The sequence below is a fragment of the Papio anubis genome, chromosome 5, assembly GCF_008728515.1.
Source record: "Papio anubis isolate 15944 chromosome 5, Panubis1.0, whole genome shotgun sequence".
In the NCBI taxonomy this organism is placed as follows: domain Eukaryota; kingdom Metazoa; phylum Chordata; class Mammalia; order Primates; family Cercopithecidae; genus Papio; species Papio anubis.
The window spans coordinates 91,730,857-91,749,726 of NC_044980.1; the positions used below are offsets into that span (position 1 = coordinate 91,730,857).

The following is an 18,870-nucleotide window of genomic DNA, read 5'->3' on the forward strand; positions in this document are numbered from 1 at the left end:
TTTTATTCTACAAGTGCTCATTCTCATTGAATATCCTCATCTATTTTAATTTTTTTCCCCCAATTTCATTTGGGGAAACAACCAAAGCTACTCTGTAATGTTACTCTGAAGGTAAAACATGAAAGAGTGTTCAGACCTATTATTCTCCTCTACTGCATACCCACACATGCTTCTGAAGAAAATTATTGAGACTAGTATCGGCTGATATGCAATTTAGTCTCCTAAAATGTAAATATGCTGATTGTGTTTACTTTCTATTTTTTATTATGATTTGCGTACCTTTTCTTCCTTTATGTCTTTTTCTTTCTGTATAGCTTCTTTTACTTTGTTTTCTCTTTTTTCTTTAAAATCTTTTTCCTTTATATCTTTCTTATCCTCTTTTTCTTTTATCTCCCTTTTAAGTTCTTTTTTATTCTCCTTTTCTTTTGCTTCCCTCTTTTCTTCTGGTTCCTTCTTTATAAAAACATCTGGCTCAGGTTTTTCTTCACTGTCTCTTTCTGTTTTAATTTTTTTATTTGGATGTTTCACAGAACTGATCTCATCCTGAAAAGTGCAAGTATGGCCAATGTATTACTAACCAAATTTTAACAATGACTAATTTTTTTTTCACATGACTACAGATTGCATGTATGTGGATTCTGAAAGACAGCCCAGAATCCCCCTAATAATTATACATGCAATGTTTACCTTCCTATAAAGCCAGTCCCGTTCAAGTTCATAATACAATTAAAGGAGACAGAAGCTCATCGAACTGGCAATTGTTTGAAAAGGAAGGACCTTTGCTCTATGCCTCTAGTGCTATATAATATCTACTGGATAGTTAGAATTCTGTTCTATAAATGAGACTATGTCATGAACCATAAGCGCGCGCGCACACACACACACGCAGACTTCAGTACCTAAAATACAAATTTTAAGGGACTAGTTCAAATTTTAAATGTAAAGTACACAAAAACATGCCATAATTCCCTTTCCATAGAAAAGGTTGTTGTTCTAAAACACATTCTTACTTTATCATCATCTTCATCAGACTTCTCTGAAGGCAAAGGAGAAGAATCACTCTTTATTTCCTCTTTCACTTTTATAGACTTCATTGCTTTATTCTTCTTAGCTCTTGCTTTTCTCCTCTTTGAACTTCCCTAAAAATCATTATTTTAATTTTAACCAATTCTACAGATTTCATTTTTAAAAACTTCATAAACATTAAATCCAATGGCTAGAATACATATACCTACCTGATCCTTAGTCTATTGGTAATAAGCTGTACCAACATTAGAAACTCAAAAAAGGTGCTATAACTTAATGAGTCAAATATAATATTAATGTAAATAAAAAATACTAGCCAATTATTATTCCTTTAAAAAAAGAATCAGAGAGAAGTAGAAACAATTTTTTGTCCTCTGAGATTATTATCACCTTCAGCTTAATTCAATAGCACAAGAGACAGCATTAGGAATGATTTTTAATGCTACAAGTAGTTACTGACATAATGGTCATAGGTAAACTTTTAACGGTTGCTCTAAGTTTCCAATCACCTCCTTTTTGGTGTCTGTTTCGTTCTTTTTCAGTAAGCTCGGCAAGCTATGATGCTGTCCCTTAAGCACTCTAATGACTCCAAGTAAAACAGTCATGTAGGCTATGTAGGCTTGACGTCTCGAAAAGCACTCTACACTCTAAACGAATTTTCTTTATCCCTCTCTAAAACTAGAAAAAAAACAATCCTACTTCTAAAAGCTATGATTCACCAGTTTTAACATGTATGGCGAGATAATTTAAGGTAAAATTTGAATATGGCAACATCAAATAAAACTACTTAATTATAGAAAAACCTATTTATATAAGCTCATATTGACTTCAGATGTTTAGCATGGTCAAGTAAACGAAATTTATCTTACTAAAAAGTAAACTGGTCTTAGGCATGTGGGCCTTAACTTACCGCACCAGAAAGAGCTTCTTTTTTTGCAAGATCTCTACTAAGTAATTTGATGAGGTAGTCTGCACGGGTCTGCAACTGTTTTGCTTGTGGTTTTTTATCAGGATCATCTGGAAGAATCTGAAAAAGCAATTAACGTTTTCACATTGTCTTAATAAATAACATGAGAAATTGGGTAAAACATGCTTAACCATTTAAATATATATACACACATATAGTTCACCAAGTTTCAATTATTAGTATTTGTAGGAATAAACTCAATGCAAAATACATTTTTTATACCTATGCCAGAGCCAAAGATTTAATTTTTCTGAGAATGAATTCTAAATATACTTTAAATACCCTCATATTATCTTTCAAAATGAAAATAGAAAGTATGAGGTTGTAAATTTCCTTCAAATATACAAAAGTGTACTAAACATCCACTGTTATTCCATGTTATATAATCCTTAAATGCCTTCCCTTCTCAGTAAAAGTGTATTTATATATAATGTACACAAAAATTCCTAGAATACAAGATGTCATCTTTCTAGAAGAAGACCTAAAGCATACACTGGGAGGAAAGTTTTATAGGGGAATCTAGACTACTTAATTTTTTCTTCACAGTAACAAAGCACCAATATCTAAAGGTTCCCAACACATAAGTATAAACAACAAGGAAGTTCTCCCAGTGTTTCCCGTTTTAGGCAAAAAAAAAAAAAAAAAAAGATTTCAGCTAGCACAGTGGAACCAAATGACCAAAAATACTAAAATACCGATGTTTTTAAAAATATATATAAAAGATTTTAATGATTTTGTCTTACTGGAATAATAAAATTAATGATGAATGGGTACAAATATATAGTTAGATGGAAGAAATAAGACCTAGTGTTTGATAGATGAGTAGGGTGACAATAGTTAGCAATAATCTATACATTATAAAATAGCTAGAAAAGAATCATTTGAATGTTCCTAGTGTAAAGATAAATATTTAAGGTGATAATGTCCCAGTTACCCTGATTTCATCTCTATATATTATATGATTGTATCGAATTATCACACGCCTCTGAAAATATGTACATCTACTATGCATCAAAAAATTTTTGGTAGAATAAAACTTTTAACCTAATAATCTGAAAAATAATACACCTAATGCCTTAATGACATATAATTTCACAGTAATGCAAAATCTCAGAAATCATTTAAATTTCATCTTTTCATGCAAGGCATCTTCTAAATACACCAAGGTCACACAACTAGCTAGAGCCTTGGTTTACATATTTCCATTATTTCCAACATAAAAGTAAGAATTAGAATAAATTAAATTCAACATGAATGGTCAACAGAATCAAGAAATAGAAGTACCTTGTGTGTTAGACTGAGGTCAGGATCCATTTTAATCATTTCCCAGCTTCCATATCCATATTCATAGATGCCAATTAACAAATTGGAATCATCTTCTTTGCCCCAGTCTATGTCAAAATGAGCTGCCTTTGTGTGGCATGGGATAGTATACCTGGCATTAAAGTTAATAACTAATGGTAAGTTTGTAATTGCCTTACTGAAAAATTAATTTTGAAAAACGTGAGTCATTAGAACTTTAAAATACTATGCTTTATTTCTTTTTTTTTCATAACTAGCCAATAACACCATAAAAATTAAGCACATTCATTTTGTAATTATTGACTAAGAAAAATCTTACAATGGAGAAAATAAGTAACTCACTGCTTTCTTTCTTCTGGATCAGAAGGAATGGATTTGTGCAAAGGTATTAATTCTTCTTCATGGGAGATGACTAGCTTGGCATTCACCTGTACTCCTGATATTCGGAATGTTGGACCCTTCACTTTTCCGAGTCTACCACCTTGATTTTTTTTTAAAAAAGAGTATTTTTAAAAGTATAAAACATAATTCTATAAAACACCAAGCAACTGATGCTATTACTTATGTTATTTAACAATAAGTATTCTTTATTCATGTTATTAAAAGATTACTGGAAAACCTTAAATTTCATTACATATGAACTAGTGATTATCATCTAGCAGATGTAGATTCACGAAAAGTATTTATCTAAGTGTTTTACCAATTACATAAGATGGATCAATCTATTAATACCACCAACCTCTAAATAAAGAATTATAGGATGATGACTCAGGGTCTCGCTCTGTCACCCAGGCTGGAAGTGCAGTGGTGCAATCATCGCTCACTGCAGCCTCGACCTCCTGGGCTAAAGCAACCCTCCCACCTCAATTCACAAGTAACTGAGAATACAAGCATGCACAATCACACCCTGCTAATTTTTATTTTTTCATTTTTCTTAGACACGGGGTCTCATTACGTTGCCCAGGCTGGTCTCAAACTCCTGGGTTCAAGCTAAAACCCCATCTCAGCCTCCCCAAGTGCTGGGATTACAGGTATGAGCCACTATGACTGGCCTGCTTATTAAATCTTATCTAAATATTTTTATTCAGGTAAATGAACTGTAAAATAAGCATAATAATAAAATAATTATGTACCAAACCAATATCATATATGTATATTTGCATTATATTTTCCCAGTCATCTATACTAAAAAACCCTATAGATACTATACATATTGTATTGTGTGTGTATATACACATATAGCTATGAATGTATATATGTGTACATACGTGTATGTACACATATACGTATATGTATACACACACACACACACATATATATATAACTGATATAAAACAGTAATTTCTGACCTTACCTCTCAGACAGAAAATGTCAGCGGAATTAAAAACAGATTCTACTGCCTTCAAATTGCAATTCTGTTCTCCATTTCCTATTACCCAGAATGGCTTTACTTTGTTTCATAAATAATCTTTTGAGACTGATGAATAGATAATTTAAGATATAATATCTAGCTCAACAAAGCATGTTTTGAAACTTTCATTTACTTCTCTTTTAAATCACTCTCATTTTAATGTTACCTGTTCGTTCTGTTCCTGAAGAACTATCCTTTAAAGCTTTAATGCAACCATTATGTACCAATTCTCCCAGTCGTCTAAGGTCTGTTTCCGACTTATCAACTAATTCAGCATCTCGAGCAATTGCATCTAATCTGTAAAACAAAATAATCCCATTTTCAGGTAAATATGTTAAATGAAGTGGTGCCATTTAAGATAAACTAAGTTTCACTCTATTTCAAGATCTAAATGCTACTCTACTGCATGCTCTATATATTCTTGTTCATATAAATGGCAGGAAGCACATACAAACCAGGACAATGTGGCAGAGAAACAATTCATTTATATATTCAATAAGTTTACTTAATTATAGAGCAAATGGAAGATTACATACCAATTCTATAAAAGTTTTTAATAACTGATCAAATTTTAAGATGTTCAAAATGAAGTGGTGAAGTTTTATAATTGTAAACAAAAAAGCTGAGTAAAGTTCTGTAACTTTTTATTCCTCTGCACCAAATATGAATGATTAATATTCAAGACTTTTGTTCATCTAAAATAATTATGCAAGTATTTTGTTATATTTTAAGTATGCCATCTCAAAATGAAACAGAAAATATGTCTATTTTTGAAGGGATTTTTTAGATAAAAAATAAACTAATTTGAGTCTTTGCTGGTCTATATTCAAACAGTGGGTTGACCACAACAAAGGGCAAAAAATATCCAAATCACAATACTTAGTGAGATTATTTGATAACTTCAAAAAACTGTCTTAATTTGGCCGGGCGCAGTGGCTCAAGCCTGTAATCCCAGCACTTTGGGAGGCCGAGACGGGCGGATCACGAGGTCAGGAGATCGAGACCATCCTGGCTAACACGGTGAAACCCCGTCTCTACTAAAAAAATTACAAAAAACTAGCCGGGCAAGGTGGCGGGCACCTGTAGTCCCAGCTACTCGGGAGGCTGAGGCAGGAACATGGCGTAAACCCAGGAGGCGGAGCTTGCAGTGGGCTGAGATCCGGCCACTGCACTCCAGTCTGGGCCACAGAGCGAGACTCCGTCTCAAAAAAAAAAAAAAAAAAAAAACCAAAACTGTCTTAATTTGAATTTCAATACAGTTTGTATAATAAGAGAATGAATTCGAGAAAATTAAGAAAATATCTCTAGTTAGGGAAAGCAGAGCTGGTTAAAAGGCTGTGTTAGCCTTTGGGAGGCTGAGGCGGGCAGATCACCTGAGGTCAGGAGTTCTAGACTAACCTGGACCACATGATGAAACACTGTCTCTACTTAAAAAAAAAAAAAAAAAAAAAATTAGCTGGATGTGGTGGCACACCCCTGTAGTCCCAGCTGCTTGAGAGGCTGAAGGAGAATCACATAAACCCAGGAGGCGGAGGTTGCAGTGAGCCGAGATCGTGCCACTGCACTCCAGCCTGGCAGACAGAGTGAGACTCCATTCAAAAAAAAAAAAAAAAAGACTGGATTAGCAACTCAGCCCTTCTATGGATAAATCTGCTTATGCTACTTTTAAGTTACTGATGAAAAATGAGATAAAGACTGTAAAAAGTGTCTTACAGTCATAAAAGTGCAATTTAAACATGTACTGTATAAATAACTTCATTTACAGGAAAGAAATTTGAGACTAGAAATTAAAGATAGTATAAAAACATTTTTAAAAATCAATCTGAAATTTGTCTTGTACATTAATTTTGTAAATGCCGATTAAAAGCAAATTTAACAAAGTAGCTAAACTGAATGTTAACACAAACAAAGCTGACAGCATGTAACACATTCCATTATTCTATGAGAATAATAAATGTATTTACCTTTCCAGAGGACCACCAAATTTCTTATAGCTCTTGATAAACCTAAGACAAAATAATTGTTTGGTAAATGTGAGCTTCAGTATTCACTAAAAATATAGGTATTTCTAATATTTACAGATATAAGAAGGTACTTGTTAGTATAAAAACTAATTCAAGGCATTGTTATCTAAGAAGAATGAATCAACTATGCTAAAAACAAAAATGTTAAAACATTAAGATACAGCAGGTAAGACAAGGCATATTTTAACACCCAGGATGATGTTTAGAGATATCAGTATAAATAAAACAGTAGAAGCTAAATTTTGTTTTAAAAATTACTTTATTATTTTCATAAGACCAAAAAAGGTCTGAAGCTACCATAGGAAGTATCTCCATAATAATTATTAATTATATTACACTTCCTCACATTCCAAGTGCTGATAAAAATTTACTGAATGGCTTTAATTCAGATGCGTGGTATTACAACAACGAAAAATTAAAATTTTACTTAAGAAAGCTACATAAGTGGTTAATAAATGAGGAAAAATATCCAGGTAAAGTAGAAGTCGAAATGCTTCCTCAACTAAAGACGAAAAGTCCAGCAATTCAGGTGGTCAGTACCTTTAAAAAAGGCTAACAATGTATTAAGTTTTCTGGTAGAAAGAATGAGGAAGAATTTTGTCAGGTCTAAGATTTAAAAGAAAAAAGTTACAATGGCTTGCAAGAAACAAACTTTCAAAATACAAAACTGAACAAGATTTTAATAAATTTCATATCCAAAACTATTACACAAACAAAAGTAAGTCATTATCCCATTCCCTTTAAATAAATGTGTATATATAAACATTCTGAATGGACATTACAATTTATCCTGCATGGTCAATCTTACCTCACCTCAATTCCTACTTCAACATATCAGAAAAGGTTTTATAACAGGGTTATTTTCAAAAAGGAAATGACCTTGGTGTTAAGAAACTAGAAAAATACAGAACTTCTACAAAATATTAGTAACTGGGAGTCCTAAATGCAGTGAGAATTTTTAATAAAAAATTTTAATAAAAAACCAAATGTATCATAAACACTTTTATTATTCAAAAGGATCACTATTCTGAGTCAAATTAATAAAAAAATTTTTGCAGCCTAAGTAGTTTAGCAAAAAATAAATAACACGCAAAGGTAAGACACTAAACTTGTTAGTTATAATACCCAAAAGCAGAACCACCCAATTCCTACTTAAATAACATACATTTGCCTCTTCTAAAACTTCATCACAATTTTTGAAAATTACGAAATTTTTATATTTTAGTTTCACACTCTACTAAAACTAAGTTGAAGCGATTGTCTTATATCATCTTACCGCCTAATTTCTGCATCACTAAATCCTTTAATATTCTCGCGAGGAATAGTCCGTGGTCTTCCCCGTTTCTTTGGCCTTTTCCCTTCTGAGATGGAATCACTATCAGATCCAGAGTATCTCCTACTTCTACTGCGCCTCCCTTCACTTCCATTGAAACTAATCTGGAATTGGAAAATAAATATTTACCCAACCTTAGTGTAAAAACAGCTTTTATCTTAGAAGCAAAAGCCATTATAAAAGATGGTCAGAATCTTAAAAATGTTATTCAAAGTATCAAAAACATTCCATAAACAAAATTAAAAAGCAAACAGAAAAATATATACATCTGGTGGGTATTTTGACTTAAAGGGTAATGAGACAATGTTACATCAAAAGCCTCAAAAGTTATTCTTCTGACCCAGCAACATAACTTCTAGGCATTTTTCCTGAGGAGATCAGAACTGTGAAGAAACACTGATCAATAAAGTTATTTACATCATAAGAGAAAAATGTGGCTGACCGCAGCAGCTCATGCCTGTAATCCCAGCATGACTGGGAGGCCAAGGCAGGAAGATAACTTGAGCCCAGGAGTACAAGACCAGCTTAGGCAACATAGTGACACCTTGTCTCTACCAAAAATTTAAAATATTAGCAAGGCATTTTTGGAGCATGCACCTGTAGTTCCAGCTACTTGAGAGGCTGAGGTGGGAGATCACTTGACCCCAGGAAGTTGAGGCTGCAGTGAGCCATGATTGTACCACTGCATTTCAGCCTGAGCAACACAGTGAGATCCTGCCTCAAAAACAAAAAGCAAATAATCTAAATACTCATCAAAGAGAGACCAGACAAATCTATATGATAGAATGCTAAGAGACCATTAAAAATGGGGTTGTAGAATAATTAACATTCATGACATACTGTCAAAAAGAAGAAAAAGTTCCAAATTAATACGACTCCACAATTTAATTTGGCAAATGATAATGAATTTTTAAAAACTGGAATGATGTACACTGTGATAATATTAGTCGTTATCTCTGAGGGAACGGATTGATTAACTGTCCCTTTTTTCCTGTTCTGCTTAATATCCACATATTGCTATTCTAACTAGACAAGTCAGATATTTGAAAGAAAAAAATGCCAGTTGAACCCACATAAAAGACTATTTGTAACATCCATTAATTTTAATGGGATACATCAAAACATACATTCTGTAAGTCTTGGGAGTTTTTCCAAAGCTTTGGCACATATTCTGAACCTCTAATATGCTGAAACTTAAATGAAGTAAAAAATGGTATTTAGACCTTATTTTTTCTAACCTCCCTTAATCCTTTCACAAGATCTAATGTAATGCTGCATTCTCACACACTCTAAAACAAAACTACTTAGGGGTTTGAAGAAATAAACAGAAACAAGAAATAACATACATGGTTACTTTTAGGCCAAAAACATTATTTTTGGCTCCACTTCTGGCTGTTATGTAGAAACTTGGTAGGGGCACTGCTCCTACTCTAACAACAAATCTGATCTACAAGATCCTAATTCTTCTGTTTAACATCAGAGAGATGAATTTCAGGGCAACCTATACATCTAAATGTAAGGAAATACAGGAGATTGCAAAAAGAGAAAAAGATATAGGACTCGAACAGTGGCTCATTTGTGGACAGCACAGGTGACAGAAATCAAGTACCATACAAGACGGTATCAGCTAAAATCTGCTAATGGCTGAGTATAGGCTATTGTGAGATCATAGGACCTAACAGCCAAAACTCGGAGGACCTGCACCCATTCTCAGGCACTCTGCCACAGACTTCCACTAGGCGATCATGAGAAAGCAGCATGGTAGAAGACTGGACAAAACTTTTCTCCATGGTACAGCCTTAGAGAAAGTGAGCAGTCACCTTTGTGGAAACAGGAAGGAAGCCTTGCCAGACCCTTCTCATCTGCTCAACTGAGGGCACAGAATAAGATCTAATATGGTTGCGAGAAAATAAAAAACAAAAAACTCTACCCTTGGGGGAATGGTAGCAGGGCAGGGACTAGAGTGGGGCAAGCCCCTCATTTGCCCCAGGCTTAAAATTTAAGGAAACACCAAAAAACTCAGTAATCAAGACAAATAATTTTATAATATTCTAAAAACCAAAGGATAATAGAAAAAGAAATTAGTCTTAGAATTTTTTCCTTTTTGGCAATATAGCTTGGCATGGCACTATTACAGTTATTTAAAAATCTGATATTTGTTTACTTAGGCCACTGAATAAATACCAAATGTTTAAAAACTAAAATTACATAAAGTATGCTTTCTGAACAGGGCAGAATTAAATTACCAATAATTAACAAAGATAGTTGAAAAATCTCCTAAATACCTCAACATTTTAAAACATACTTCTAAAAACACCTATGGGTCAAAGAGAAGTCACATGGGAAATTTTAAAGTATTTTTAAATTAAGGAAAATATAAAGATAGATTTGGAAGATTCAGAAAAAGCAATGCTTGAAGAAAAATTTGTAGCATTAAATGTCGATATTAGAAAAGAGAGATTACATTTCTATATCTAAGCTTGCACCTTAAGAAACTGAATAAAAGAGGCCAGGTGCAGTGGCTCACGCCTATAGTCCCAACATTTTGGTAGGCCAAGGCGGATGGATCACTGAAGCCCAGAAATTCCAGACTAGCCTGGACAACGTGGCAAAACCCCATCTCTACAGAAAGCATACAAAAATCAGCTGGGTGTAGTGGGGCACACCTGTGGGAGGATCATCTAAGGCCATGAGGTTAAGGTTGCAGTGAGCCAGAATTGTGCCACTGCACTCCAGCCTTGGCAACAGAGCAAGATGCTGTCCCAAAGAAAAAAAAAAAAAAGAAAGAAAAGAGCAAATTAAATCAAAAGCAGAAAGGAAGAAATAATAAATTGCAGAAACTCATGAAATTAAAAACACACAAAAAAATCAATGAAACCAGGAGCTGGTTCTTTGAAAAGATGAATAAAATACAAGAGGAGTAAACACTTCTCATTTCATGAGGCAAACATTATCAAATCAAGGACATTACAAGAAAAGAAAACTATGGACTGATACCTCATAGAAACAAACAAAATCGGTCCAGGTTGAATACTCTACTTTATAGAAACATCTTTAAAATTGCAAAATCACCTGTTTTGCACAATTTCTCATTCTTGGGAGCATATAAATTTCTTCAAGTTCCTTTTGTCTTTCTTCTTCTTCTAATCGTCTTCTTTGATCTTCGGGAATAATTTCCTCCCAATTCTTTGAATTTCTTTCAGGTTCCAACTCAATGTCATCCTCATCCATATTTGAGAAGTTGGCAACCTGATAAATTTCAGAATTTTAAGAGTAACTGTTATAGAAAAACTGATCCTTAATTTTTTTTTTAAAGGGAAGAAACTGACATGCCTAAATATCCTTAGGATAATGAATATGACTATGGACTAAACCAAAAATAACTTCTAAACAACCTAGATTCATTACCTCACTAGGGCAAAGCAGATCAAACAAATGACATCTAATAATCCTCTAGGAAAGATTTTCTTTTGCCCTACTGCTCAACAAAATTAGTAGCATCTCAGAACTAAAAGCAGTTAACAGAACAAAAAAAAAAAGTAATTTATACTATTAACATGCTAAATAATCTGCAGAAATTCTCAGACCAGTCCATGTATCAAGTATTGTAGAACAATCTAGTATCATTTTTATGATCACAAAAACACAATCTAAAGAGCTACTGGCAGCAAAGAGCTACTGGCAGAGACACAGAGCTCTTTGAGAGCACACTACCTTCTGGGAGGATTATATAAGATAGCACATTTAAGGGTACTATGCAAGGTCTGGTATACAGAAAGCACCCATTAAGGCTAACTATCACAGCCGGGCGAAGTGGCTCATGCCTGTAATCCCAGAAACCACCTCTTAACCAGGATTACTCAACAGTCTTCTATCTTATCTCCCTGCTACAGCTCTTGTCTCACTACAGTTAGTCACCCACATAGCAGCCAGAGTGATATTAAAATTACAAAAGTTTTTTATTCACTGTGTGGGGTACATGCAGATGTTCTATAAATACTTGTCAAATGAACACATGAAATGAACTGACCCTTAAAAACTGCAGTTCATAGAAAATAGCTAAGATGTAGAGAAGCCTGTTTCTTTAAACAAATGGCACTTAACTTACTCCATGAGGTCAGTTGACTTATGTTGTTTTAGGACTCCTTTCAACTCACTGGCCCTCAAAAAACCAGGGATATTAAGTATCAATATATAGCAGCTTATTGCTTATTTTGACTGATTTACTTGAGTTTTCTTATTTGTGATAAGTTAATGTCAAAAACTGCTTCAAAAAAAATCAGCCGAAAGCTTTCAGTCATGGAAATCTAAGTAAGAGATCACATTGATTCATTTACTTACCGAAGTATTTAAGGACATGCTATTTGCCAAGCACTATTCTAGTTGCTAATTAGCAAACAACAGCTCTTTCCACCCAACAACATGTAACTTCATAAATGGATCTGGTCTCTTTCAAATCAGTTTGCTACTGGTTTGTCTGAACAAGGGAGAGTAGTTTTTATACAACATAGCAATCTTCCTGATTATGCTTAAAGAAAGATTAACAAACCACTAAATGACAATAATTCAATTCCTCTCAATTTATATAATTACAAGGAAAATTTTGTTTAAATCTACCTTGAACTGGGAAAGCAATTCGTCTCCTACAGTTAAAGGACCTGGTTCATTTTCATGAGTTTCAGCTCTCTTCAAGATTTCATCTATATCCATTTCCTATAATTAGAAAAACAATATTTAAATATACTTGAATCCTTTCATCCTACCAAACAGATGACACATATTCTGAAGTGGGTTTGTTGTTTTGTTTTGTTTTTTTTTTTACCTGGGGCTCTTGTTCTTCTCCTTCAGGTTCCTTAAAAAGTTCCTCAGCACCAAACTTTAAAATGGCTGATAACTCTTCTTTATTGAAAGGAGTAGAACTAAAAGAGGAAAAACAAAAATGCTTAACATTAACAGTTAAAAATATTTACACAGCACTTTTATTAATTACTGACATTTTCACCTTTACAAAAGTTACATGAGGAAGTTAGATGAATCAAGTATTAGTATCCTTTTTTTTTTTTTGAGACAGTCTCTCACTCTGTCACCCAGGCTGAAGTACACTGGCACAATCTTAGCTCATTGCAACCTCCGCCTACCAAGCTCAACTGATCCTTCTGCCTCAGCCTCCTCAGTAGCTGGGACTACAGTTGTGTGTCACCATGCCCATCAAGTTTTTTATTTTTTGTAGAGGTAGGGTTTCACCATGTTGTCTAGGGCAGTATATTTACTTTAAAATAAGGAACTTGAAGCACAGAAGTTAAAGAGATTACCCCTAAAATTACAAATCTATAGCGATGAAACCAGGTATTGAAGTATGTCTTCTAACTAGAAATTAGTCAAAAGTCTTCCAAAATATAAAAAGTACAACACTGAATACATTTCCTCAATGATCTATAGTGATGTAACATATCAAAAAAATGAGTTTCCTGACTCTAAAATGACATTTTTTAAATAATAAAGTAACCACCTTGATGGGGCAGAACCTGTATGTAGTACTGTCTTCCCAGTTGTGTCCATTCTTTGAATTACAAGATGATCTAAAACCATCTTCTTTTTGGCCCTTTCAAGAATATCTTCTTCAACTGATCCCTTTGTAACTAGACGATAAATATTCACCTGTAAAAACACACACGAGGAAACAAATTGCAGCATAAAGGATTTGTTTTGCTAACTTCAAGTGCCTAAATATTGGCACACAAATTGAAGCTCATTCTACACTACATGAAGTTTTCACGGGTTAAAAGCAAAATGAAAATTTAAAAAACATGTTTACAGCTAGAGTTCCTCAACTCAAACTATTTTGAAATATATCCTTCCTTCCTTCTTAACATTTTGGCAAGGAGACTGCATTTGCTTATTTTTGCTTTTTTTTTAAAGGAAAGACAGTAATTTGTAAGTTATGATTTAGCTGGGGAAAATGGGGGGGAGCACATAAACTTCTGACAGCCTTATTATACTCGCTGCCTTGATTCTAATGTTTCATCACTCTATATAATGCAAAATTCTATGAACCACTCCCCAAGTTAATTAATAAGAAGCCCACCATAAAACAAACTCTTCAAAATTGAAAAAAAATTGGTGTAGTAAATTTTCCCTATTTCTCTAGGTAAAGGTTCAGTACCACCATTTAAGGGTATTTTGTTACAATTATAAAAATGGGGTCACATATTATATGTGGAGAATCTTGGAAGCACATGGACAAAATATACACTAACAGAAAGGCAGCATATGCTACTCAAACTCTTTCAAGTTAAAACAAGCAAGTAGACTTTTACTATAATTGAAAAACACTGCATTTTATAGTTATGACTAGAACACAGGATAAAAACAGCATACATGATCCTATTTATGCACAGTTACCTCAATTCTGTCATATTCTCCAGGTGATTTTGGTAAACCAAGTTCCTTAGCATCCTATCTGTTAAATAGTAGTATGACTGTTGCAGTGATCTTACCCTCTAGAAGATACACTGAAACCATTCCCCCCCAAAAAAGAATTCTAAGACAGCAACATAATACAAATTAAAATTAAAAATACCTGTTTCTTTTGCCCAATTCGATGCGCTCTAGCCTGTGCCTGAAGATCATTCTGTGGATTCCAATCGGAATCAAATATAACAACAGTGTCGGCAGAGGCTAAATTAATCCCTAGACCTCCAGCTCTTGTAGACAGCAAAAAGCAAAAATCCTGTAAGAAATTGAATAATCAAAATGAAAATTTTTCAATTAATTTTCTGAACTTAAACAGCATGTTACTAATTAAACAAAAAGTTTTTAAACTAATACATAAACATCTAGCAAGACCAACCAACAAAAAGACTCCAAAATCAAATATATATGTTATTAATACCAAATTCAATATAGTGTTTACTTCTGTTGGAAAAAAAAAAAAAAGAAAATGCAATAGGAAAGGAATGATGCTTCAACTCGAACTGTAAATTTTATTTCCTTAAAAAATAAAAGGCACATACCAAAAAAAAAAGAACTCTATGGAAAATAGTGTGGAAATTCCTTAAAGGAACTAAAAGTAGAACTACCATTTGATCCAGTAATCCCACTACTGAGTATCTGCCCAGAGGAAAAAAGTCATTACATTAAAAAGATACTTGTATATACATGATTATAGCAGCACAATTTGCAATTGCAACAATGTGCAACCAGCCCAAATGCCCATCAATCAACAAGAAGATAAACTGTGGTATACATATACAATGGAATACTACTCAGACATAAAGAGGAATGAAATAATGGCATTCGCAGCAACCTGGATGGGATTGGAGACTATATTCGTTTTTTTTTTTTGAGATGGAGTCTCACTCTTTTTATTTTGCCTCACTGTAACCTCCGCCTCCCAGGTTCAAGCAATTATCCTGCCTCAGCCTCCCAAGTAGCTGGGATTACAGGTATGCACTACCACACCCAGCTAATTTTTGTATTTTTAGTAGAGATGGGGTTTCACCATGTTGGCCAGCCTGGCCTCAAACTCCTGACCGCAAGTGATCAACCTGCTTCAGCCTCCCAAAGTGCTGGGATTACAAGTGTAACCCACCACGCCCAGCCTGGAGACTACTATTCTGAGTGAAGTAACTCAGGAATGGAAAACCAAACATTGTATGTTCTCACTCATAAGAGGGAACTAAGCTATGAGGATGCAAAGTAATAAGAAATGATACAAAGGACTTTGGGGACTCAGAGGGGAAAGGGTAGGAGGGGGTGAGCGATAAAAGACTACAAATTTGGTTCAGTGTATACTGGAGAAGGGTGCACCAAAATCTCACAAACCACCACTACAGAACTTACTCATTTAACCAAATATCACCCGTTTCCCAAAAATCTATGGAAATAAAAAAAAAATTTAAAGCAAAGTGCGATAATTTGCTGTTTTGGGGTCTTGTCTTTACTTTTTTTGAGACAGAGTCTCACCTCTATTGCCTGAGCTAGAGTCTAGTGGCATGAGCATAGCTCACCGCAGCCTCAAACTCCTGAGCTAACTGATCCACTTAACTCAGCCTCCCAAGTAACTGGGACTATAAGGGAGTGCCACCATGCCCAGTTTATTTTTTTACTTTTTTTTTTTTTTTTTTGTACAGACAGCAGTCTCACTGTTTCCCAGGGTGGTCTCAAACTCCTGGCCTGAAGCGATTCTCCTGCATTGGCCTCCCAAAGTGCTGGGATTACAGGTGTGAGCTACCGTGCCCAATCTACCTAATTTATTTTGAAGCAAATTAAAGTAACTGTTCCATGCTGAAACAGTATTGATAATAAACGGCAAAATTCTTGGCTGGGCATGGTGGCTCACACCTGCAATCCTAGCACTTTGGGAGGCCGAGGCAGGTGAATCACCTGAGGCCAGGAGTTCAAGACCAGCCTAGCCAACATGGTGAAGCCCCATCTCTACTAAAACTACAAAAACTAGCCAGGCACGGTGGCATGCGCCTGTAATCCCAGCGACTTGTGAGGCTGAAGCAGGAGAATAGCTTGAACCCAAGAGGCAGAGGTTGCAGTGAGCTGAGATCATGCCACTGCACTCTAGCCTGAGCAACAGAGCGAGACTCTGTCTCAAAGAGTGCAATTCTTAGGTTTAAACTAGAATAGTGACTTTAAAACCTCGTTTGCTGATCAAAGGTGGCTAACACTACTCCTTTTTTATCAAACTAGATATGAAGATTAAAAATGTCTGAATATAATAATGTAATATACTGATACTAAATCAAAATTATTTATAATTTAAAAAGTATTAATACATACCTCTGATCCCTCAGCATTAAAATGATCCAGAGCTTGTTTCCTCAGTTCTCCTTTTATTGATCCATCTAATCTCTAGAATAAAACACATTAAAATACTGCATATAACAGAATCGAAATGTTACAAAGCAATTATAAAATTAAGTAGAAATATGAAGCATGTCTTGCTAAAACTATAACAGAAGGTACCTACTAGACGGTAAAATAATGCTCAGGCATTCCGTCTTTGGTCTGTGCTCCAAATCACTAAGACTGCACCCTCAAGAGTAAATACAGCATAGGCTGTCATACTATTCTGCCTCAGTCCCATTCTAAAGGTATGTGATTGAGTACACAGCTGTTTACAAACACCTGAAACAAGTTTCATATCATGCCATGACATACTGTGTTATACTCTCATGTTTTATCATTTTACTTTCAAGATGTTGGTGTAACCCATTAAACTGATTCACAGATCCATTAACAGGTTACAATTAAGTACAGTGTGGTTACTAGAACAGCATTAGTGTCACTTGAGAACATAGATAGGCAAATTATTCAGCCCTACCCCAGACCTACTGAAGGGGTTTAGCAAAGGCCATCCAATTAATTCTGATGCACACTAAAGTTCGAAAATTATTGATGTGAAGCATCATGGGCTCTAGTCAACATCCTGCAAATGAGTATTTTATTCACTGGGTATCTTGAGCAAGTGATTTGACTTTTCTACACAAACTTTTTCTCCATGTCAGTTCGGCTTTAAGTAAAACAGACGTAATAGTAGTCCCTCTTTCGTAGACTATAGAGAACTCAGTGAGAGAACATAGGAAAACACGTAGCACAGTGCCTACATATACTGAATGCTTATTAAACATTAGCTACTATTTCACTTTATAAATGGCAATGATTTTGTAATTATTACCTGGTTATAGACTAGAAATAACTTGTCTACTGTGATCCATGCATTTAACCGATGTATTAAACTAGTATTTTAGGAAGCCATATGCCTACCTTTGCTTTGTTACTGTATGAATTTTAACTCTGAGAAGAAAAATATATACATTTTAAATGATGTATTCTAAGTGGTTTAAGTGAAATGCTCTTAATTATCACCTACACAAAGTAGGAAAACAGATGTCTATTAAGGTTTTAAAAAAAATAATGTTTCTTTTCCACTAAAATACAAACTAGTACAAATATTAAGAATAGTGGCATCTCATTACTGTGGCATGACCTAAACCAAATAAAATTAAAAATGATTCTCTCCAGGAAGCGACCTAGGAACAAGAAGGCATTAGCGGCAGAGAAGTGGTGCTTATAAACACTCAAAATTAGTCAAACTAATTTTTTGTTTGACCAGGTACACAATAATTTGTTTAAAAACAAATCAACACAAGGCAGGAGAAGAAAGCAAATGGAAGGACAGGAGGAATAGCTAAAGGGTACAAGTTGCTTTCCGATGAAAATGTTCTAAAACCACCTGTCTGACAATTACACATATCTGTGAACATAGTAAAAACCACTGAATTGTATACTTTAAATGAGTAAATTGTATGATATGGGAATTACATATCAGTAAAAGTGTTTTCAAAACCCTCAACTAATGGTACTCTTCTACGTCTTCTCCTAAATGATTGTAATTATTTCTCAATGATACTCATATCACCAAATACCTGTCCTTCTTCACAACACTTACCAGAATTGTAATGTTACATTTATTTGCAATCACCTGCTTGATGTCTGTCTCCTGTAAAAGATTATAAGCTCTCACCAAGCAGGGAATGTGTGTTGAGTCCCATTATTATAATTTTACTGCTATTTTACTATCTACACTAAATATACACCATTTGCTAGCTGTATCTACATAATGTCTGCTATGTTCCTAGCACTGTTCATAAAATTGCTTCAAGGATTAAATAATTAGATGTAAAGTACTGAAAATAGCACCTGACTTTAAACACTCATCAATAATATTAGCTTTAGTTATACTGAATGAACTTCAACATAAATTTTGAATAGATGGAAGGGAATTTTGGTCTTT

At 34.3% G+C, this 18,870-nt stretch overlaps 1 protein-coding gene across 2 annotated transcripts in view; it reads right to left on the reverse strand.

Moving 5' to 3' along the window:
• CHD1 (chromodomain helicase DNA binding protein 1) overlaps positions 1-18,870 on the reverse strand; it is a 76,443-nt gene that overhangs the window by 14,299 nt on the left and 43,274 nt on the right. The window contains exons 18-31 of one of the 2 annotated variants that reach the window (XM_031666325.1): positions 16,854-16,925; positions 14,644-14,793; positions 13,573-13,721; positions 12,886-12,982; positions 12,681-12,776; positions 11,136-11,312; positions 8,007-8,167; positions 6,671-6,712; positions 4,873-5,003; positions 3,638-3,776; positions 3,278-3,428; positions 1,937-2,053; positions 1,011-1,139; positions 280-543 (exon numbers count right to left, since the gene is read on the reverse strand). In XM_031666325.1, coding sequence (XP_031522185.1) covers positions 280-543; positions 1,011-1,139; positions 1,937-2,053; positions 3,278-3,428; positions 3,638-3,776; positions 4,873-5,003; positions 6,671-6,712; positions 8,007-8,167; positions 11,136-11,312; positions 12,681-12,776; positions 12,886-12,982; positions 13,573-13,721; positions 14,644-14,793; positions 16,854-16,925 — 1,875 coding nt within the window. The remainder of the gene's footprint in view (positions 1-279; positions 544-1,010; positions 1,140-1,936; positions 2,054-3,277; positions 3,429-3,637; positions 3,777-4,872; positions 5,004-6,670; positions 6,713-8,006; positions 8,168-11,135; positions 11,313-12,680; positions 12,777-12,885; positions 12,983-13,572; positions 13,722-14,643; positions 14,794-16,853; positions 16,926-18,870) is intronic. The other variant, XM_017959747.3, reaches the window with a different exon arrangement.